At 37.0% G+C, this 24,737-nt stretch overlaps 1 protein-coding gene and 1 pseudogene across 1 annotated transcript in view; one reads left to right on the forward strand and one right to left on the reverse strand.

Moving 5' to 3' along the window:
* Positions 1 to 19,793, forward strand: part of FBXO4 (F-box protein 4) — a 60,840-nt gene extending 41,047 nt beyond the window's left edge. Inside the window, exon 6 of the mRNA XM_060634522.2 lies at positions 19,642 to 19,793. Coding sequence (XP_060490505.1) covers positions 19,642 to 19,778 — 137 coding nt within the window. The 3' untranslated portion in view covers positions 19,779 to 19,793. The remainder of the gene's footprint in view (positions 1 to 19,641) is intronic.
* LOC132680766 (thymosin beta-4, Y-chromosomal-like) lies at positions 18,659 to 18,825 on the reverse strand (annotated as a pseudogene).
* Positions 19,794 to 24,737: the final 4,944 nt, after the last annotated feature.

Below are 24,737 nucleotides of genomic sequence, written 5' to 3' on the forward strand. Positions count from 1 at the left end.
CCTGTCTCACATTCAGGTCCTTTATCCATTTTGAGTTTATTTTTGTGAATGGTGTGAGAAAGTGGTCTAGTTTCAACCTTCTGCATGTTGCTGTCCAGTTCTCCCAGCACCATTTGTTAAAGAGACTGTCTTTTTTCCATTGGATGTTCTTTCCTGCTTTGTCAAAGATGAGTTGGCCATACGTTTGTGGGTCTAGTTCTGGGGTTTCTATTCTATTCCATTGGTCTATGTGTCTGTTTTTATGCCAATACCATGCTGTCTTGATGATGACAGCTTTGTAGTAGAGGCTAAAGTCTGGGATTGTGATGCCTCCTGCTTTGGTCTTCTTCTTCAAAATTACTTTGGCTACTTGGGGCCTTTTGTGGTTCCATATGAATTTTAGGATTGCTTGTTCTAGTTTCGAGAAGAATGCTGGTGCAATTTTGATTGGGATTGCATTGAATGTGTAGATAGCTTTGGGTAGTATTGACATTTTGACAATATTTATTCTTCCAATCCATGAGCAGGGAATGTCTTTCCATTTCTTTATATCTTCTTCAATTACCTGCATAAGCTTTCTATAGTTTTCAGCATACAGATCTTGTACATCTTTGGTTAGATTTATTCCTAGGTATTTTATGCTTCTTGGTGCAATTGTGAATGGGATCAGTTTCTTCATTTGTCTTTCTGTTGCTTCATTGTTAGTGTATAAGAATGCAACTGATTTCTGCACATTGATTTTGTATCCTGCAACTTTGCTGAATTCATGTATCAGTTCTAGCAGACTTTTGGTGGAGTCTATCGGATTTTCCATGTATAATATCATGTCATCTGCAAAAAGCGAAAGCTTGACTTCATCTTTGCCAATTTTGATGCCTTTGATTTCCTTTTGTTGTCTGATTGCTGATGCTAGAACTTCCAGCACTATATTAAACAACAGCGGTGAGAGTGGGCATCCCTGTCGTGTTCCTGATCTCAGGGAAAAAGCTCTCAGTTTTTCCCCGTTGAGGATGATGTTAGCTGTGGGCTTTTCATAAATGGCCTTTATGATCTTTAAGTATGTTCCTTCTATCCCGACTTTCTCAAGGGTTTTTATTAAGAAAGGGTGCTGGATTTTGTCAAAGGCCTTTTCTGCATCGATTGACAGGATCATATGGTTCTTCTCTTTTTTTTTGTTAATGTGATGTATCACGTTGATCGATTTGCGAATGTTGAACCAGCCCTGCATCCCAGGAATCAATCCCACTTGATCATGGTGAAGAATTCTTTTTATATGCTGTTGAATTCGATTTGCTAGTATCTTATTAAGAATTTTTGCATCCATATTCATCAGGGATATTGGCCTGTAGTTCTCTTTTTTTACTGGGTCTCTGTCTGGTTTAGGAATCAAAGTAATACTGGCTTCATAGAATGAGTCTGGAAGTTTTCCTTCCCTTTCTATTTCTTGGAATAGCTTGAGAAGGATAGGTATTATCTCTGCTTTAAACGTCTGGTAGAACTCCCCTGGGAAGCCATCTGGTCCTGGACTCTTATTTGTTGGGAGATTTTTGATAACCGATTCAATTTCTTCGCTGGTTATGGGTCTGTTCAAGCTTTCTATTTCCTCCTGATTGAGTTTTGGAAGAGTGTGGGTGTTTAGAAATTTGTCCATTTCTTCCAGGTTGTCCAATTTGCTGGCATATAATTTTTCATAGTATTCCCTGATAATTGTTTGTATCTCTGAGGGATTGGTTGTAATCATTCCATTTTCATTCATGATTTTATCTATTTGGGTCATCTCCCTTTTCTTTTTGAGAAGCCTGGCTAGAGGTTTGTCAATTTTGTTTATTTTTTCAAAAAACCAACTCTTGGTTTCGTTGATCTGCTCTACAGTTTTTTTAGATTCTATATTGTTTATTTCTGCTCTGATCTTTATTATTTCTCTTCTTCTGCTGGGTTTAGGCTGCCTTTGCTGTTCTGCTTCGATTTCCTTTAGGTGTGCTGTTAGATTTTGTATTTGGGATTTTTCTTGTTTCTTGAGATAGGCCTGGATTGCAATGTATTTTCCTCTCAGGACTGCCTTCGCTGCATCCCAAAGCGTTTGGATTGTTGTATTTTCATTTTCGTTTGTTTCCATATATATTTTAATTTCTTCTCTAATTGCCTGGTTGACCCACTCATTCTTTAGTAGGGTGTTCTTTAACCTCCATGCTTTTGGAGGTTTTCCAGACTTTTTCCTGTGGTTGATTTCAAGCTTCATAGCATTGTGGTCTGAAAGTATGCATGGTATAATTTCAATTCTTGTAAACTTATGAAGGGCTGTTTTGTGACCCAGTATATGATCTATCTTGGAGAATGTTCCATGTGCACTCGAGAAGAAAGTATATTCTGTTGCTTTGGGATGCAGAGTTCTAAATATATCTGTCAAGTCCATCTGATCCAATGTATCATTCAGGGCCCTTGTTTCTTTATTGACTGTGTGTCTAGATGATCTATCCATTTCTGTAAGTGGGGTGTTAAAGTCCCCTGCAATGACCACATTCTTATCAATGAGGTTGCTTATGTTTATGAGTAATTGTTTTATATATCTGGGGGCTCGGGTATTTGGCGCATAGACATTTATAATAGTTAGCTCTTCCTGGTGGATAGACCCTGTGATTATTATATAATGCCCTTCTTCATCTCTTGTTACAGCCTTTAATTTAAAGTCTAGTTTGTCTGATATAAGTATGGCTACTCCAGCTTTCTTTTGGCTTCCAGGAGCATGATAGATAGTTCTCCATCCCCTCACTCTCAATCTAAAGGTGTCCTCAGATCTAAAATGAGTCTCTTGTAGACAGAAAATAGATGGGTCTTGTTTTTTTATCCATTCTGATACCCTATGTCTTTTAGTTGGTGCATTTAATCCATTTACATTCAGTGTTATTATAGAAAGATATGGGTTTAGAGTCATTGTGATGTCTGTATGTTTTATGCTTGTAGTGATGTCTCTGGTACTTTGTCTCCCAGGATCCCCCTTAGGATCTCTTGTAGGGCTGGTTTCGTGGTGACAAATTCCTTCAGTTTTTGTTTGTTTGGGAAGACCTTTATCTCTCCTTCTATTCTAAATGACAGACTTGCTGGATAAAGGATTCTCGGCTGCATATTTTTTCTGTTTAGCACACTGTAGATATCGTGCCAAGCCTTTCTGGCCTGCCAAGTTTCAAAGGAGAGATCAGTCACGAGTCTTATAGGTCTCCCTTTATATGTGAGGGCACGTTTATCCCTTGCTGCTTTCAGAATTTTCTCTTTATCCTTGTATTTTGCCAGTTTCACTATGATATGTCGTGCAGAAGATCGATTCAAGTTACGTCTGAAGGGAGTTCTCTGTGCCTCTTGGATTTCAATGCCTTTTTCCTTCCCCAGTTCAGGGAAGTTCTCAGCTATAATTTGTTCAAGTACCCCTTCAGCACCTTTCCCTCTCTCTTCCTCCTCTGGGATACCAATTATGCGTATATTATTTCTTTTTAGTGTATCACTTAGTTCTCTAATTTTCCCCTCATACTCCTGGATTTTTTTATCTCTCTTTCTTTCAGCTTCCTCTTTCTCCATAACTTTATCTTCTAGTTCACCTATTCTCTCCTCTGCCTCTTCAAGCCGAGCCATCGTGGTTTCCATTTTGTTTTGCATTTCGTTTAAAGCGTTTTTCAGCTCCTCGTGACTGTTCCTTAGTCCCTCGATCTTTGTGGCAAGAGATTCTCTGCTGTCCTGTATACTGTTTTCAAGCCCAGCGATTAATTTTATGACTATTATTCTAAATTCACTTTCTGTTATATTATTTAAATCCTTTTTGATCAGTTCATTAGCTGTTGTTATTTCCTGGAGATTCTTCTGAGGGGAATTCTTCCGTTTGGTCATTTTGGAGAGTCCCTGGCGTGGTGAGGACCTGCAGGGCACTTCCCCTGTGCTGTGGTGTATAACTGGAGTTAGTGGGCGGGGCCGCAGTCCGACCCGATGTCTGCCCCCAGCCCACTGCTGGGGCCACAGTCAGACTGGTGTGTGCCTTCTCTTCCCCTCTCCTAGGGGCGGGATTCACTGTGGGGTGGCGTGTCCCGTCTGGGCTACTTGCACACTGCCAGGCTTGTGTTGCTGGGGATCTGGCGTATTAGCTGGGGTGGGTAGGCAAGGTGCACGGGGGCTGGAGGGGCAGGCTTAGCTCGCTTCTCCTTAGGTGATCCACTTCAGGAGGAGCCCTGTGGCAGCGGGAGGGAGTCAGATCCGCTGCCGGAGGTTTGGCTCCGCAGAAGCACAGAGTTGGGTGTTTGCGCGGAGCGAGCAAGTTTCCTGGCAGGAACTGGTTCCCTTTGGGATTTTGGCTGGGGGATGGGCGGGGGAGATGGCGCTGGCGCCTTTGTTCCCCGCCAAGCTGAGCTCTGCCGTCCGGGGGCTCAGCAGCTCTCCCTCCCTTTGTCCTCCAGCCTTCCCGCTTTCCGAGCAGAGCTGTTAACTTATGACCTCCCAGACGCTAAGTCGCGCTTGCTGTCGGAACACAGTCTGTCCGGCCCCTCCGCTTTTGCCAGCCAGACTCGGGGGCTCTGCTTGGCCGGCGAGCCGCCCCTCCGCCCCGGCTCCCTCCCGCCAGTCCGTGGAGCGCGCACCGCCTCGCCGCCCTTCCTACCCTCTTCCGTGGGCCTCTAGTCTGCGCTTGACTCCGGAGACTCCCTTCTGCTAATCTTCTGGCGGTTTTCTGGGTTCTTTAGGCAGGTGTAGGTGGAATCTAAGTGATCGGCAGGACGCGCTGTGAGCCCCGCGTCCTCCTACGCCGCCATCTTCTGGAACCAAGCTATATACATTTAAATAGAGGACAACTATCCTATAGCAGACTTTGTCTTTGTCAGCTAATAGTACATAATTGGTCACCTGTAAGTGAAACCTTCTGATTTTAAATTCTTCAACTTTTCAAAATGCATATTTGTCAACATGTCACCATTCATGTTGCCAACAGGGGCAAATAGGCTTGATAACGATTAAAGTCAGTTTTATACCTGTACTGGACTTTTTTCCTAAGAGAAAAATAAGTGTGTAAAGAGGAATAATCTTTTAGATTTACTTCTTATAAAATTGAATTATTTTACAGAGGAGGGATAAAGAGCACTTTTTAATGTGCTTAAAGAAACATTTTAAGGGGTGCTGGGTGGCTCAGTTGGTTAAGTGGCTGACTTCAGCTCAAGTCATGATCTCTTACAGCTCAGAGGCTGCAGCCTGCTTTGGATTCTGTGTCTCCCTCTCTCTCTGCCCACCCCTGCCCCCACCCCACCGCCTGCTCACACTCTCTCTCTTTCTCTCAAAAATAAAATAAAAAGAAACATAAAAAAGTTCAATATTCAGTTAAAAAACATTTTTTAAGAGAAGTGTACTTTAAATAAATAATTTTACTTGTTTAAAAAATTTTTTTTGAAGAGTAAATACTTCATGAATGCTGTTAGTATATTTTTTATTATGTGAAATGGAAGCAATAGAAAAATATTTTATCAGAGATGTCATGAATTTTCCTTTTTATTTCATTGGCATGAAACATGTAATATGAGTTTTAAATTAAGATGTTTAGTCATTGGAGCTTTATAACCACTCTTCTCAAAGCAACAACCTCTGAACATAGCACTGAATCGTATAATCATAATTCAACATTCACCTCTAGCCAATCCCTCTATTCTGAATTTTCAGTAAAACAATTTAGTTATTTGAACACCAGCTGGTGGCCTATTCTCTATACTGCAAATAATAGAAGAATTTATAAGCTACTCATGTTGCCTCTTTTCAGTGTACCTAGGAAGACAGAATGTTATTTTATATATTAATCACTTCATAATCATTGATTATGTCCAATCTGTTCATCTGAAGTGAAGGAAGGATGTCCAAAAGAGGGACATCAAAGATTAATTTCAGTTAATTAAATTCTTAAATTACATTTCCAGCTGAAGGCTAAAGTATAGACATTAATTTAGTATGAAATTGATAGATAATTATATGTGTTGCATATGTTTGTGTTTCTTCACTGGTAGAGAAATTTTAGAGAAAGTAGGCAAGGCTGCCTTACCTAGATGAAAGAAAGTTTGCAAATTTGATACATGTTTGGTATATAAAAGCGTTTTTAGACATCTCATGCTACTCTCCCTCATCAGAGTAGAAAGTAATCACAGGGAATACAGGAACATCTGGTCCTAAAAGTAAGTCATGTCAGAGAAGAATATGAAAATGGACAAGGATGTAGGCAAATAAGGGTGAATATCATACAGTCAATGTCCTTTCATATGACCTTCTTTTTGTGTGTGTGTGCTCCCACTTATGGATGGTTTTGCTTCCTTCACAGTTCATGTTGTATTCTAAATTTGACATACAGGAATGAAAAAGATTTTTACTTACTGGGTCTCAGGAAAAAACAGCATTTCAGTCATAATATACAGACTACATAGATCTAGAATATTTTTAAAAGCATGGTATAAAGATTTCTGTTTCTAGCCAAGATGGAGGGTGAATTGAGAGACAAGATTTGCTTTTCTGTCCAAGCAACAAATAACTTAATAAAATATATGAAAGAATAGTTTTTAAGATATTGAACATTAGGCAATGAATGGTAGTGATTCCCTTAACTAATAAATGAGATGAGATCTATAATTTCCCCAGGTTATTGGCTGCAGATTTCCCAGGCCACAAGGAAGAGAGAACCAGAGAAAGCCTGGTGGTCTTCTTGAGTTGAGAAGATGAAGCAAGGAATCTGGGGAGGTCAAGGAAGCCATAGTTCATAGGGAAAGTGTCACAGAGGAGAGAGTTATGCAGAGAAAGGGAGAAAAATCTCTGGGAATCTGCAGAATCCTCTGTGTGTTTTCAGCTGAGCACTGATCTGTGCATGAGGGTGAGGAAGCTACTTGAGGCTGGAGAAAGAACCACCAGAAGAATTAGAGGGAATACTTCCCAGGACTTGCAGAAGACATCAGCCACTGTGGGAAACCCCATAATTCTGGATGATAGGTAGAATTCTCAAAAATGTTTTGCCTCAATAGTGGCAAAATCAACCATAAACTAAATGCTGCTTTGTTCCTCCTAACAACCCTCACAAGCAAGACCTGAATGTATCACACTGGTTCTAAGTAGTTTAATAGCAGTCCAGAATAAGCCTCAACAATATTTATAGAAATGCAAAGATATGCTGCATCCAACAAGATAAAATTCATAATGTCTAGGATTCAACAAAAATTATCAGCATGCAAAGAAGCAAGGTATTATCCATAAGGAGGTGAAAAATAATCTATTCAATCAATTCAGATGTGTCACAAAAGAATTCATAAACCAAGACAGTAAACACTATAACTATACTTCCTACGTTCAAGAAACTGGAGTAAATATTGTACATGTTAGGTACAGCCAGAAGATGTTAAAAAGACCTAAATTGGACTTTCAGGGATTAAAACTACATTTTTTGAAGTGAAAAATATAGTAGGTGGGAGTCATGATATTGCAGAACTGATCACTGAACTTGAAGACACAGCAATTGAATCTGTACAATAAGTAAAGAGAAAAAAATTACTGACTCCCCTCCTCCACGGACCATTAGTATTTAATATTTCTTACAGTGCAAGTCTATGGTAGATAAGATGAATCCTTTCAGGTTTTGCCTGCTTCTAAATGTCTTTATTTTGACTTCACTTCTAATTAATTAATTAATTGATTAATTTTAAAATTTACATCCAAGTTAGCATATAGTGCAACAATGATTTCAGGTAATTTCTTAATGCCCCTTAACCATTTATCCCATCCCCCCTCCTACAACCCTCCAGCAACCCTTTCTTTGTTCCTTATATTTAAGAGTCTCTTATGTTTTGTGCCCCTCCCTGTTTTTATATTATTTTTGCTTCCCTTCCCTTATGTTCATCTGTTTTGTGTCTTAAGTTCTTCATATGAGTGAAGGTATATTTGTCTTTATCTAATTTTGCTTAGCATATTACCCTCAAGTTCCATCCATGTTGTTGCAAACGGCAAGATTTCATTCTTTTTGATTGCCAAGTAATACTCCATTGTGTATATATATCACATCTCTATCCATTCATGCATTGATGGCCATGTGGGCTCTTTCCATAGTTTGGCTATTGTCGATAGCATGGCTATAAACATTGGGGTTCATGTGCCCCTTCCAAACAGCACACCTGTATCCCTTAGATAAATACCTAGTAGTGCAATTGCTGGGTTGTAGGGTAGTTCTATTTTTAATTTTTTGAGGAACTTCCATACTGTTTTCCAGAGTGGATGCACCAGTTGGCATTCCCACCAGCAGTGCAAAAGAGATCCTCTTTCTCTGCATCCTTGCCAACATCTGTTGTTGCCTGAGTTGTTAAAGTTAGCCATTTTAACTGGTGTGAGATGGTATCTCATTGTGGTTTTGATTTGTGTTTCCCTGATGATGAGTGATGTTGAGCATTTTTTCATGTGTTGGTTGGTCATCTGGATGTCTTCATTGGAGAAGTGTATTTTTTCACTTCATTTTTATTTTATTTTATTTATTTATTTTTAATATGAATGAATAATATGAAATTTATTGTCAAATTGGTTTCCATACAACACCCAGTGCTCATCCCAACAGGTGCCCTCCTCAATGCCCATCACCCACCCTCCCCTTCCTCCCCCCCACCAATCAACCCTCAGTTTATTCTCAGTTTTTAAGAGTCTCTTATAGTTTGGCTCTCTCCCTCTCTAACTTTTCTAACTTTTTTTTTCCTTCCCCTTCCCCATGGTCTTCTGTTAAGTTTCTCAGGATCCACATTGACTTCATTTTTAAAGGACATTTTTACAGGGTATAGAATTCTAAATTAACAGTTTTTCTTTTTTCTCCAAGAACTTTAAGATACCATTACATTGCTCACCCCTTTCATTTTTTTTCGCTGATAACAGGGTAGGCATCATTCTCATCATTGTTCATTGTATGTAATATTTCTTTCCTTCCTCTGATATCAAGATATTATCTTTATCCTTTAGGTTTCAGCCATACGATTATGATATGCCCAGTTGTGGTTTTCTTTGTACTTACTCTTCTAGGATTTCTCTGAACTTCTTAAGTTGATGTCTTCCATCAATTTTGGAAAATTCTCACTCATTACTTATGATATTTCTTTTTCTCTATTGTTGTTTTTGTTCTGGGACTCCAGCTATGCAAATGGTAGCCTATATGATAGTATTTCACAGTTACTGGAGTTTCTGATTCCCCTTTTTAAAAAATGTTTTCTCTTTCTTTTTTAATTTGGATAATTTCAATTATCTTGTAATTCACTGATTCATGTGATGTGTTCAGTATGCTAATAAGCCCATCAAAATAATTCTTCATCTTTTTTTTCATTTGTAGGATTATCATCTGGCTCCTTTTTATAGTTTTCATTTTTATGCTATAATTCCCCATCTGTTCACACGTTACCCACCTTTTACATGAAATTTCTTAATATATTTATTATTGTTATTTTATTTTTTTAATTTTTTTATTTAAAAAAAAATTTTTTAACATTTATTTATTTTTGAGACAGAGAGAGACAGAGCATGAACGGGGGAGGGTCAGAGAGAGGGAGACACAGAATCTGAAACAGGCTCCAGGCTCTGAGCTTTCAGCACAGAGCCTGACGCGGGGCTCAAACCCATGGGCCGTGAGATCATGACCTGAGCCGAAGTCAGCCACTTAACCGACTGAGCCACCCAGGCGCCCCTATTATTGTTATTTTGAAATCCCTCTGATAATTCTAGTATTGGACCATCTTTGGATAAGGTTTTAATTGACTGTTTTCTCCCTTAAGAACAAGTCACTTTTTGTGTGTGCGTGATTGATGGTTTGATACAGAAGCTGAGGAAAATAATAGTTATACCCAGAAAAGGGCACATTCCTTTTGTCAGTCCACTAAAAAGAAGAGGTAAGTTGTGGGGAGATGAGTCAATCTCATCTGTAATTGAATTGAATCTTGGCTTGGCTATTTCTTTAGTTGGATTTATTTCACCACAGACTTCAATAATAATTTGTTCAAGGGATCAGAATTTTCTTTTTACCAGACATGTGTCTAGAGGATCTGTTTCCATTCTCCTGCTTTGCCTTCAGCCTTCCTCAGGTCCTGGTTGTCTGCATCTCAGAGAGATGTTCTTCAACATTCTTGCCTCTGCCCCCATCCAAAACCAGTCATTGCTTGGTACTCGCTGGGAATCACAAGTACCTAAAGAGTTCAGTTCATTCCTCCTCTGCTGCCTCAAGACTGCAAGAAACTGCCTATGATTACACCTCAGAGGAGAATCCCTTTCAGTTTTCTTGCCCCTCTCCCAGTCATAAGTTATCACTGTCTCTAACTCAGTGTTAGGCCCTGAGAACTCATAGAACTTGTCTCTCTTCTCCTTTCCTGCCCTCAGAGTTCATGAGGTCCTTCACACTGTACCTTAGAGGAGCAGATCTTTCTCAGCATTCCTGCCCTTCCACTAAAATTAGATGCCTGCTGCCTTGTATCAATCATCATAAAACCCCAGTGCTTGAAGGTTTCTTTCAGCATTCCTAACCTAGCCCCAGTATTTCTCATGATCACTCTGTGAAGGCCCATGAGGAAGTATTGAAGGTGGGCATACTCTGTCCTAAGGATTCTAAACTATCAAGGATTCTAAACTACCACACTTGGTCTACAAAATCAAAATTGTTGTTTGTTTGTTCAGCAGTTTTCTTTTTACCTATTTCTCTGCAGGTTTCTCCTTTTCCACTCCTTCACTTAGGATGAAAGAAAACTGTTGGGTCTCTTCACTCCAGAGAGAGGTTTATAAGTTTCTGGATTTTATTAATTCATTATATATTTCCCCCCATATTTATCTCTCTGATGAATTTTTAATAAACTATGATTTCATTGGTTATCTGGCCTGTTACTGTTAGGGTAGAAATGGCATTCTCTCTCTCTCTCTCTCTCTTTTTTAAAGACTACATGTTAACTCAGTTATTAATGTCCATATAAAAGTCCCACATGAAATATTAGCAGATCACATTAAAAAATATACTATGACCAAATGATAAACATATCCACTAACATCATTGCTATTTTAACCTTGCACGTGAGCTATTAACCAATGCAATTAGAGGGAAGAAAAAAAAAAGCAAAATGTTACAACTGGAAATAATAGGTGAAACTATCACCTAATGGTGATATGTGCTCCTAATATTTTGTAATCTAATAGAATATTAGCATATATTAGTAACCAAAAATCAGTATTTTTAAAATATGAAAACCACAAGCAGTTAGAAGACATAATGGAAAATACTATTCCATTTACAATTGATATTAGATGAGCAAATATAGTATGGAATAAACATCATGACTGTGTAAATCAGATGTGAAAAAATTTTAAATATAAATTATAATTGAAAAATTTATAATTGAACATATTCTTTTATAAAAAAACTTGATATTAAAAAGATGTTAATTATCTTAAAGTTAATTCAAGCATTATTATAATCCTAATCAAAATAATAATTGTTTTTTATTTTACTTATACTTATTTGTTTAATTTATTTTTTAAATTTACATCCAAGCTAGTTAGTATATACTGCAACAATGATTTCAGGAGTAGATTCCTTAATGCCCCTTACCCATGTAGCCCATGCCCTCTCCCACAACCCCTCCAGTAACCTTCTGTTTGTTCTCCATATTTAAGAGTCTCTTTACTGGTTATGAATCTGTTCAAAATTTTCTATTTCTTCCTGTTTCAGTTTTGGTAGTGTATATGTTTCTAGAAATTTGTCCATTTCTTCCATATTGCCCATTTTATTAGCATATAATTGCTCATAATATTCTCTTATTATTGTTTTTATTTCTGCTGTGTTAGTTTTGATCTCTTTCATTCTTGATTTTATTTATTTGGGTCCTTTCCTTTTTCTTTTTGATCAAACTGGCTAAGGGTTTATCAATTTTGTTAATTCTTCAAATAACCAGCTTCCTGTCTTCTGCTGGTTTTGGGTTTTATTTGCTGTTCTTTTTCCAGCTCCTTAAGGCATAAGGTTAGCTTGTGTAGTTGAGATCTTTCTGCCTTCTTTAGGAAGGCCTGGATTGCTATATACTTTCCTCTTATGACTGCTTTGCTGCATCCCAGAGGTTTGGGGCTGTGGTGTTATCATTTTCATTGGCTTTCATGTACTTTTTAATTTTCTCTTTAACTTCTTGGTTAGCCCATTCATTCTTTAGTAGGATGTTCTTTAGTCTCCAAGTATTTGTTATCTTTCCAAATTTTTTCTTGTGGTTGATTTCGTTTCATAGTGCTGTGGTCTGAAAATATGCATGGTATGATTTCGATCTTTTTGTACTTGTTGAGGGCTGATTTGTGTCCCAGTATATGATCGATTCTGGAGAACGTTCCATGTGCAGTGGAGAAGAATACATATTCTATTGCTTAGGATGAAATCTTCTGAATATATCTGTTAAGTCCATCTGGTCCAGTGTGTCATTCACAGCCATTGTTTCCTTGTTGATTTTGTGCTTAGATGATCTGTCCATTGCTGTAAGTGGAGTGTTGAAGTACCCTACTATTATGGTATTATTATCAATGAGTTTCTTTATGTTTGTGATTAATTGATTTATATATTTGGGTGCTTTCATATTTGGAGCATAAATATTCACAATTGTTAGGTCTTCTTGGTGGATAGACCCCTTAATTATGATATAATGTCCTTCTTCATCTCTTGTTACAGTCTTTATTTTAAAGTCTAGATTGTCTGACATAAGTATAGCTACTCTAGCTTTCTTTTGATGGCCATTAGCACGATAGATGGTTCTCCATCCACTTACTTTCAATCTGAAGGTGTCTTTAGGTCTAAAGTTGGTCTCTTATAAACAGCATATAGATGGATCTTGTTTTCTTATTGATTCTGTTTCCCTGTATCTTTTGATTGGAGCATTGAGTCCATTGACGTTTAGAGTGAGTACTAAAAGATATGCATTTATTGCCATTATGTTGCTTGTAGAGTTGGAGTTTCTGGTGGTGTTCTCTGGTCCTTTCCAGTCTTTGTTGCTTTTGGTCTTTTTTTTTCTGTCTTTTCTCCCTTCAGAGAGTGCCCCTTAAAATTTCTTGCAGGGCAGGTTTAGTGCTCACAAACTCCTTTAGTTTTGGTTTGTCTGGGAAACTTTTTATCTCTCTTTCTATTTTGAATGACAGCCTTGCTGGATAAAATTCTTGGGTGCATATTTTTCTGATTCAGCAAATTGAATATATCCTGCCACTCTTTTCTGGTCTGCCAAGTTTCTGTGGATAGGTCTGCTGCAAACCTGTCTGTCTTCCTTTGTAGGTTAAGGACTTTTTTCCCTTGCTGTTTTCATACTTGCCTGAGTATTTTGTGAATTTGACTATGATAGACCTTGTTGATGGTCGGTTTTTGTTGAATCTAATGGGAGTTCTCCGTGCTTCCTGGATTTTGATGTCTGTGACTTTCCCCAGGTTAGGGAAGTTTTTCACTATGATTTGCTCACATAACCTTTCTACCCCCTTTTCTCTCTCTTCATCCTCTGGGGCCCCTGTGATTCTGATGTTCTTCCTTTTTAATGAGTCACTGATTTCTCTAATTCTTATATCATGCCCTTTTGCCTTAGTCTCCTTCTTTTTTTTCTGCTTCGTTATTCTCCATAAGTTTGTTCTCTGTATCGCTGATTCACTGCTCTGCCTCATCCATCCTTGCTGCTGTGGCATCAATTCAAGATTACAGCTCAATTATAGCATTTTTTATTTCATCCTGACTAGCTTTTACTTCTTCTATCTCCACAGAAAGGGATTCTAATCTATTTTCAACCTCAGCTAGTATTCTTATTGTGATTCTAATTTCTTGTTCAGACATCTTGCTTGTATTTGTGTTGATTAAGTTCCTGGCTGTTGTTTCTTCCTGCTCTTTCTTTTGGGGTGAATTCCTTCATTTTGTCATTTTGAAGGAAGAAAAGGAATTAATAAGGTAAAAAAAATAAAATTAAAGAATTAAAAACCACACACACACACACACGCAAAAATCAAATAAATGATGCTAGATCCTAGGTGTATTTTGGTCTGGTTGTTGAAAAGAGGTTGATAGATTAGAGGAAAAAGGGAAAAGAGAAAAAAAAAAGGAAAATGCTTGAAAATTGGAAAAATGAATACAATGAAATAGAATAAAATGAAATGAAATGAAGGAGGTAAAATAGAAGTTGAAAAATTTACAAAAATGCAAAAAATATAGGAGCAAAAAATTAAAGAAATTGTTTTTAATAAAAATTGAAAATAAAAATACAGTTTTCACTTTTTGTATTCAAGAAAAAGAAAATAAACAGAAAAGAAAAAAAAATTGAATAGATGGACCAGTGAACAGACTGAAATATGATTGAAATTACATCGTTTTCCCCTAGAAGTCAAATTATGAAGCACTTTATAGTCTGTAAACTAAGCAGGCGGAGAGACTTGTGGTGTTCCTGAAGAGCAAGGTTGGCCCAGTTGGGTGGGGCTTAGTGTAACAGCTCTGTTCTCCAGTAGATGGTGCTACTTAGCTTACTGGGGTGGATTGTTGTGGTGCTTGTAGGTGTGTATGCGCATGCATGGGAAGAGTGAAAATGGCGTCACCCAGGTACCCAGTCTCTAGTATCGGAACTCTGTTCTCCCCAGTCAGCAATTGCGCACCTGTCCTTTGTCTCCGGTCTGTCTACTCCCCACTTTTACACTGTCCATGACCTAGCCATCAGGTTGCCAGATGGCACTTCCCTCCTGAGTTTTTTTTTTTAATTTTTAATGTTTATTTATTTTTGACAGAGAGAGAGAGAGACAGAGCATGAGTAGGGGAGGGTCAGAGAGAGAGGGAGACACAGAACCTGAAGCAGGCTCCAGGCTCTGAGCTGTCAGCACAGAGCCCAACGCAGAGCTCGATCTCATGATGGTTCATGAGCTGAAGTCATGGTGATCTGAGCTGAAGTCAGATGCTTAACCGACTGAGCCACCCAGGCACCCCATTTCCCTCCTGAGTTTTATCTCATATGCGGCTGTGTTTCCCAACCCCTCACTTCTGAGGGACTGTGGCTTTGACCTGCTCAGATACTCTGGGGCAGGGTCTCACCAAGCAATGGCCAGGTGCCGGCCACCCCCAGGAATGTTCGTGGGACATGCTGCTGCCGATGCCCAGAGACTATGGCTGGCTGCCAGCCCGCCCCAGTAAAAGTTCACATGACTTTGTAGTCACACTGTTTCAAGGATTATGGTAAGTCACAACATACATCTGGCACCAGGCTTCACCCTTAACATCCTTGTTACAGCACCAGTGAATGTGGTTGATCTCTGAGGTCTGCTGGGACCAGGTGTCTTCATAGCCTCTACCAAATGTCCTCCCAGTAGGTGAGTTGCCTCTCCCTGTGTGGCCCGAGGACCCCTGGACTTCACTGTCTGCTCCTGGGGATTCGCCTTTCCCACCAGCACGACACCAGTTATCGAGTGCTGGAGTTTCAGACTCTGTGCTCCTCCTGCTTATAGGGTCTTAATGGAATTTAAACCCTCTCTTTTTTCCTTTCTCCCTTTTTAGTTCAGTCCCTGTCGCTGTTTCCACTTTTCCACTTTCTCTCCAGCTGCTTTTGGCGGGGGTGCTTTTCCCGTACTCTCCCCCCAACTCTGTCCTCTCTCTACAAGCAAAAATAGCTTCCTGCCCTCCGCAGCTTCTCTCTCTCCCCTAGTTCACCTCTCCCCACCATGTACCTCATGAGTTCTGTGGTTCAGGTTGTGCAGATTGTTGTTAATCCTCAAATAAGTTTTCTAGGTGTGCAGGATGGTTTAATGTTGATCTGGCTGTATTTCATGGACACGAGATGCAAAAAAGCTTCCATGCTGTTCTGCCATCTTGGCCCCTCCAGAAATGGCATTCTCTTATAACTTTCTACATTCTAAGCAGAAGCTGACACCTGGCATTTACATATAAATGATTATTTTCTCTATCTCTGTCTCTCTACTCATACATACACACACACACACGAATATATATATACATATACACACACACCTATACACATGTATGTATATGTGTGTGTATGTATATATATATATATATGTGTGTGTGTGTGTGTGTGTGTGTGTGTATACACACACTTTTGAAAAAAGTTATTCTAATTCACAAAAAATTTTTTGGGAATTCTTCTTTCATACTTTCTTAAAGTCATTCATCACAGTCCTTTGAATATCCTTAATGGTAGAAAATCTTTAGTTCCAAAAATCATATTTTCTCTAAAATAAAAATGGCATTCAAAATTAAGTTTGTAAATAATGCTGACAATGAAATTTAGTAATGTTTTATCATGAAAACAATGTAATTATAAAATAGACTGATTTTCTTATATGTCTCTTAAACAACTTTGAAGGCAATTTTATACAAGCAGTTCAAAACTACTTTTGAGTGATAACAGCATAACTGAAATAAGAAAACTATTTCTAATGATGGCTGCTTAATTATAGAATAGTAATTTAAACCAAGTATTGAGGAACATGTAATTTTCAAGTTCATTTTTATTGTTCATATATCTAGTCTTGAAAAATACTTTAAAATATTTCAAATTTTAGGTGCAGCTGGGTGGCTCAGTCAGTTAAGCGTCCTACTCTTGATTTTGACTCAGGTCATGGTCTCAAGCCCTGTGTTGGGCTCCATGCTCATAGTGCAGAGCTTTCTTGGGATTCTCTCTGCCCCCCCCCCCCCCCCATTCAGGTGCATTCTCTCTCTCTTTCAAAATAAATAAATAAATTCAAAAAAAATTTCAAATTTTGTTCTTCTTGTACTGTTAATAATGCAATTCAATTGTTAATATATAGCTTACCATTTTATGGTTTTCTTTCTAAATGGAAAAATAAGTTAATTTTTTTTAGTTTTCTTGAAAACATGTCATAGCACATCTTCACTTTGTTTACAACTAATTTTAAATGACTTGTTTTAAGAGGAAGATAGAAACATTTCATTCGTGTAAACAAAAGTGGAAATTTTTGCAAAAATTTTTTTGCAAAAATACCACAGAAAAGCACTCATTTATGGGATCAGATGTGGCCAAAGTTCCCAGCAGAGGGCAGCACTCTATGTGAAATCAGAAGTTGCTAGGGAAATGCTTCTGAACTTTTGCCCCATGTGCCAGAGACAGTTATTGAATTTTATCTATTGAATTTTAAACAGTTATGAAATTTTGGAACACTTTCATTTGAGGCTGAATATTCTTACTAGGTGCTTATTTATTTGATTTTTTTCTGTCAAATGGTAAAATTTAAGGACATAAAATAATAATGATTTATTGCAAATGTTCTGCCTTCTGTGTAAGATACAATTTCTTTTAATTGTTGAAAATGACTTCTTTTGAAGTTCACTTTGCATCCGCATGTATTAAAAATTGCAGGATTTATTGTATAAAACCATGTTTACAGCATTCTTACTTCTTATGGGTTTATGAGTGTCTTAATGTCCCCATTAAGACATTCAGTTTTTTTGTTCTAAACTGTTTTCTTACGCTTCTTACTCATATGGAAGATTTTTCATCTGTCAATTTCCAACCAACAAATGTATTATTTTTGAGCAATTTTAAGTGTAATCTCCTTTGCAAATGCTTTTTTTGCTGACTTATTTTGTCTTTCTTTTTCTCTCCTGTAGTTCAATTCTGTATGCTCAGATATAGCAAGAAGAGGTTGGTGCCCTCACCAACATCCTGTAATCGTATCTTCTACATTAATGCCTAACCTAACTTTTTCTTTTCCTTTCTTTTCTTTTTTTTATTATAAAATATATATACTTACATTAGAATTTATAAAATATATTTGTACTGTTTAATTAATAATGAAAGATAACAAACACTAGTATAAGCCAAGTCAAAAAAAGAACGTTGGCAGCATCCAAGCACACCCACTTAGTTCCTGGCTTCCTCTCTAATTATAATCCTATCCTTCCAGCCTGGAGGTATCCACTATTCTGGCTTTGCGATAACCTTACCTTTTTTTTTATGCTTTTACAACCTATATATGCATTCTTTTTTTTTTTTTTTTTTTTTTTTTCCAACGTTTTTTTATTTATTTTTGGGACAGAGAGAGACAGAGCATGAACGGGGGAGGGGCAGAGAGAGAGAGGGAGACACAGAATCGGAAACAGGCTCCAGGCTCCGAGCCATCAGCCCAGAGCCTGACGCGGGGCTCGAACTCACGGACCGTGAGATCGTGACCTGGCTGAAGTCGGACGCTTAACCGACTGCGCCACCCAGGCGCCCCTATATATGCATTCTTAAACAATGGTCTGGTTTTGCCTGTTTTGAACTTAGTATGAGTGGAATCATACTATTGGAATTTTTTTCATATTTTAAACTTTTAATTTGCATATTAAAAATTGTGCATTCCAATAATTAAAATCCTCTGAACACAGAAATGGTACTCTGATTAAATTGCATTTGCAGCTTACAGGACATCTTGTACCAACTTGGTTTTTATTCTAGATTTCACTGTTGTCCCACCTAGCTTCTTCCTTCACCAACATACAAGTTCTTTTCCTTCCCTGCCCAGCCAGACGTGCAGATGGAGGAGGCAGCCTCAGTGTTCCTCCTCAGTAGTTCTGATTCTTTGATGAGGAAAGGGGCATCAGTCATTTAAATCTGATCCAACCTCTTTGCACCTTATATTATTAAAGAGCTAAAAGAAGTAAAATAAGAAGGCAACGCTTGTGGAATGTACAGTGCATACTGGTGGCGCACACCTCATTACAATTTGCCCGCTTGCTTTTCCTGTTCAGTTGTTTCTTTTGAAGACAGTGGATTTTTCTCTTGCTTTTCTCCCTTCTTCAATTTTGACTTAATCGAATTTCTCCATCTCAGCCATATGGGGTTTGTCAGACATGGTTGCAAAGGAAGCAGAGCAATGCTTTCCAGCAAGCAGAGTCCGATCTGCACAGTGGCTGCTGCCAAGTGCCCTGCTGGAATTCTTTTTATCCTACTTCTTGTGTTTAATATAGTGTTTGCAATGCCATCCATACTATAGCATTTGGCTATGTCATTTTCTTAGTGCTACACTGTTTCATTGTATTAACATTTCACAACTCATTCATCCTACTGTAAGTAGACATTCAGGTTGTTTGCAGTTTTTGGTTACTGTAAATAAGACTGCTGCTAATCCTCCTACACATGCATGCTGGGGCCTATGTTTATATGCTTTTAGGGTATGTACTGGCATTCTTTAATATTTCCCTGGTGAAAAACCTCTTGGATTTTGGTATCCAAACTTTAGAATATAAATGTCTTTGTAATAACACTTGTCAGCTGATGTTTTTACGAAAAATTTGTATTTATGTTCAAATGCAGTACTACATTTTAAAGAAAGCTCTGTGTGTGTGGGAGGGGTGGTTGTAGGGGAAGTCTTGAATTATATTCTAAGTAGAACTTTTAAGTGTTAACGTTTTGAAAGGAACAGTTAGAATCAACAAAGGGCATGTGTGATGGTTAATTTTATGTGTCAACTTGACTGGGATGGGGGTGCCCAGATATTTGGTTAAACATTATTCTGTGAGGCTGTTTCAGGATAAGATTAACATTCAAATGGAGTGAATTAAACAGATCACCCTCTGCAATATGGGTGAACTTCATCTAATTCACTGATGGTCTGAATATGAAAAAAGGCTTAGTAAAGGAATATTTGTTTTCTTTGCCTATCTTCCAGCTGGAACATTGGTCTTCTCCTGCCTTCAGACTTGGACTTGGACTAGAACTATACCATTGGCTCCTTCCTGGGTCGTCAGCAAATTCCTGGGTCTCGACAGCAGATTTTGGGACTTCTCAGTCTCCATAATCATGTGAGCCAGTTCCTTACAATAAATCATATCATATATAAATATCCAATCAATTGGGTTTCTCTAGAGAACCCAGACTAATACAGCATGTTGCTGTTGCTGTATATAAAGTAATTGTTTGAAATAACCATATTGATCATTTAATGAACATTTCAGTCATTTTACATATTAACATGATAGCTTGTCACGTATATATGTATACATATATACATATATATATATGTATTTTACTGTGAATTAGTTATGTTTTAGGAAATTGGTTGAGGTTTTGAGTTAATATATAAAATGTTATAATTTTTCTTATTTAAAATATTGATAAATAGACTTTCAGTTATCATTTTTTAAAAGTCTAATTTATAGAAATAGGTTTCTGATTTTAAGTGGAGAATACCTAAAGTGGGAAATGCTATATCTAAAATGGAAATTCTGGGTCATAGATCATATGTATCTTCAACTTGGTTAGATAATACCAAGTTGTATTGCAAAAGTATGGTACAAATATTCTTACCAGGTGTCTGTTGGAATTCTGTTGCTTACATCCTCACTGAGAGGGTAACCAAATATCCCAATTTTTGAGGAAATGGACTGTTTTACAGAAAATGCTTGTTATAAAACATAGAAGGGAATATAGAATTGGAAAAAAATAATTTCACAGACCCAAATGATATTATAGATTAAGGGAAGTATTACTAAATGCTGTCAAAAATCATTAAGTAAATGGTTGATGGGAAACTTAGTTAATTGCTAAAAGAAAGTCTCACACATTACTTTTTTAATAGCAAGGGGAAACCTTATCTGTTCAGTGGAGAGGAAAAATAACTTGGTATAAGAATCAATCAATTGCAGCATTACTATTGTTTGTTAATAAAATAATATGTGCCTTTTGATATAATGTCACATGAAGTTACCATTGCCTATTAATTATCCTAGGCAACAATATTTAAGTTGGATTTATTATGCCTCATATAGAATGTGCAATTTACAAGAAATGTTGGATATAGACAAACAAGTTAAATGAGAGCATAGCAAGGAAACCAGAAAAATTAATGATGTTCTGTAGGAGATAAATTAGGCTGGATTCTTTAAAAAGTTACTATAGTGAAAAAGACATTGTGGTTGATTATGAGAAACCAATGGACATAAAAACCAGATACAACTGACTCTACATTTGATATTTGAATGGACAGACCACCTATATGTGATATTTTGGGATCAAATGGGGACTTTTGAAAATAGTCTCAATATCAGAGGAGATAAAATGTACTGAAAGAAAAGTAGAGGTCATTTACTGCAAAAAGTAGGTTGAGGAAAAACATATGCAGTATGATTTTATATTGAGGTGAAACTGCAAAGGAGTGTGTGTGTGTGTGTGTGTGTGTGTGTGTGTGTGTGTGTTGTAAAGACCTGGAAATACAGAATTAAGGTAATTAGTAGTGGTGGTCTCTGGTGAGGAAGGATTGATTTCATAATTTTTTTCTAATTTTCTACAATGCATATATGCTGCTTTTGTAATAATTTTTAAAAAACGCAAACTAGATAATAAAAAGTTATTCAATCTAGTATGTCTCCTGGTAAAAATGAAGGTATAGAGACAAGTTTCTGCCTAAAAATAATCGTATGCATGACTAGCATCTTATATGCTAGATAATCTTCCTGAAGTAGTGATCACTTTGATTATTATTAAAAAGACCACTCCATAGGGTCATAAATCATCTAGTGTCCTCTTCTTCCCCCTTGATTATGTGCATTTAATATGGATCTTAAAATAGGTACAACATGTCTTACTCTATTCTTCCAGCATTTATAGTTTTTGTTCCATCATTTTCATTGCTATTATAGTTTATTAAAGTAGAAACAAATTGATTGAAATAAATTATGAAGAGTTTATGTGCAGATCACTATAATTATGAATAATTTTTATGCTCCCATTTACTTCATTGTGTGTGTATATATATATATATATATATATATATATACACACACATGTATGTATTTTTAAAAACACAAACCTTTTCTTTCTCCTACTATCTCTTGGAAGCATGGGTTATAATCTGTCAGTTTTATTGCATCTTTATTTACATGAGAAATTCTTCTGTTGATTGATTTAATTATAAAACAAGGATTAGACAGTACTGATGCATGAATCAGGGAATATGAAAGTGACTAAATAAGGCTCTTTGTCCTCAAGGAAATCCCAATCCAGAAGGGAGAGGAAAAAGACAGGTGCTATATAGATCTGTAAACAAAATAATTTCCAAAGCAATATAATTTCATTCATTTTCTTCAGCAAATATTTATAAGTATTTACTTAGATGCTAGTCTCTGTGCTAGATACTGGGCTTCAGAAAGAAAATACACTTTCTTCCCGTGAGTTACCAATGGTCCAAGATAGACTAATAAACAGAAAAACAGACTAATCACAATCAGTATGATTAGTAGCACTGACTTAGTGGTTTCTCAAATGGGGTGTATTTTGCTCCCCAGAGGACACTTGGCCATGCCTGGAGATATTTTTGATTGTCATAATTGGGGTGTTTGTGCCACTGGTATCTACCAGGTAGAGGTCCAGGATACTCCTAACATCCTACAATGCACAGGAAAGCCCTGCACAACAAAGAGTTATTAGGATAAAAATGTCAATAGTGCTGCTGTTGAGAAATCTTATGCTAATCATTGTGTTTTGGGGTTTGTATAAGAGGTGTATCTAACCCAGTAAAGGTGAGTAGGGGAGAAGAGTCATGGAATGCTTTCACTGAATCTGGACTGAAATTTGAGGAACAGCTGGACTTAACCAGACAGAGGACACCAGATGTGTTACAGGAGGTATGTGTGGAGTGTTGTGGGAACATGAGGGAAGGAAAGTCTAGTTTTGGGGGATGATGAGGAGTGGGCATGCAAAGACAATTGTCATGGAAGACTGCTCAGGGCTGTTTGAGCTTGTCCAAAAGGATTACTAGTACGTTGTCAATGGACATAGGTATGGGGGAGACGGTGTTGCAAAAGTTCTTGAATGTCATTTCAAATTGAGGTAACTCTGCCAAGAATCATTTTGAGAAGTGGTGTATTTTTAGTCCTATAAAACAACAAGACTACGTATGCCAATAGTAATTCATTGTACTGTAGGGGGTCATCATATTTTTTGGAAATCACATATTTAAAAAATGAATTTAACTCAGTTGCAGTGATGATATATGATATATTAATTGCAGCTTTAATTTCCAAATACTGTATTGGAGAATTTTCAGATCTATCCCTTATTAATTTCTAGTTAAATTCTGTTATGGTCAAAAGACATACTTTGTATGATTTCTATTCTTTTAAATTTGGTGAAGTTTATTTTAAGGGCCTCAGTATGGTCTATCTTGTTGAAGATTCCACATACACTTGAAAGAAATGCTTACTCAGATGTTGGATGGAGTGTCTTATAAATGTAAATAATATGACATTATATTAACAGATTCGTTGATAGTGTTGCTTATGTCTCCTGTATCTCTACTGATTTCCTATTTGTCTTAGCAGTTACTGAGAGGAGTGTTGAAGTCTCAGACTGTAATTGTGGATTTATCTATTTCTCCTTTCAGCGCTCTCAGTTTTTGTTTTATGTATTTTGAGGTTATGTTATTAGGAGCATACATAGAATTGTTAGCTCTTCTTGGAGAATTGACCCATTCATTATTATCTGATTTTTCTTTTAAATATTGGTAATATTCTTTGTTCTGAAGTAACTTTGTGTGATAGGATAGCTACTCCAGCTTTCTTTTCTTCGTTTTTGCATGGTATATCTTTTCTCATCATTTTACTTTTAATCTATCTATGCTTTTATATTAAGGGGGTTTCTTACAAGTAGCGTATACTTAAAAAAAAGTCCAGCTTAACAATCTCTGTTTTTAATTAGTGTGTTTAGAGCATTCACAATTTATCATTTTTAATAAGGTTAGATTAAAATCTATAATCTTACTTTCTATTTGTTTTATCTGTTCCTCATTTCTTTTATCCTTTTTCACTGCTCTTTGGTTAATTGAACATTTTTCTTATGATTTAGTTTATCTTCACTATTGGCTGATATATTTATACTTCAAAATTTTTTTAGTAGTTGCCCTAGGATATATCTTCAATTAATCAGAGACTGCCTTCAAATAATATTCTGCTTCATGTGCTTTTCATTATATGGTACTGACTTTGAAAGAGTATACAATCACACGTATTACTAATTACATTATTAAAAGTTCTGAAAACTATATACTTTAGTCTGTGTCTAACAAATGCTTAACGACTGCCTCGCAGGACAGAAAGAAAAAAAAAAAGCCCTGCTTTGTAGTGTTTGATGGTTTCTGTGGCCTAACCACTCCAACCATGGCCAATTTCAAGCAACCACTGTGACTTCACTGAATGTGGAGATAAGAAAAAAAATGAGCACAGTCATTGCATTGAGTCAGTACAAGCCTGCTCCAGTGTGCACTACTTATCCGATTAGGTTCTCTTTTCTTGTTAAGACCTGTCTTTGGTTTTTAGTTACTATTGATTTTTCTAGGACCTGCGACTTTAATTCTAAGGCTTTCCAATGTCCAAGGAATCTGCAGCTATGAGGTTTCACCTTTTTGCACATTTATATTCTCTTATTGCTAAAGACTTCAGTTTCATTAAAAATTATTATATCCCCCTCAGAGGATTTCTTTCTACTTTCAAAAATATATCCAGAGGCTCCCATATACCAATTTGTATCAACTGTACACAAATCAATCTAAACTCAAAACAAAACAAGGAGATGCATCAAGCCATTTTGCAATTAAAAGTTGTTTATGACAGCTAGCCAGGAGTCAACTGCCCTAACCTTGGGGCTTAGAGCAAATTTAATTTGGGGAAAGGATCTGGGAGGGTTAAAGAACAGCTTTTGCATTTCTTACCAAGAGAATATGACTCATTGGATTGATATAGGTTAGCTAGAAGGTCTGTGTTTTAAAGATCT

The sequence above is a fragment of the Panthera onca genome, chromosome A1, assembly GCF_046562875.1.
Source record: "Panthera onca isolate mPanOnc1 chromosome A1, mPanOnc1 haplotype 2, whole genome shotgun sequence".
NCBI lineage: Eukaryota > Metazoa > Chordata > Mammalia > Carnivora > Felidae > Panthera > Panthera onca.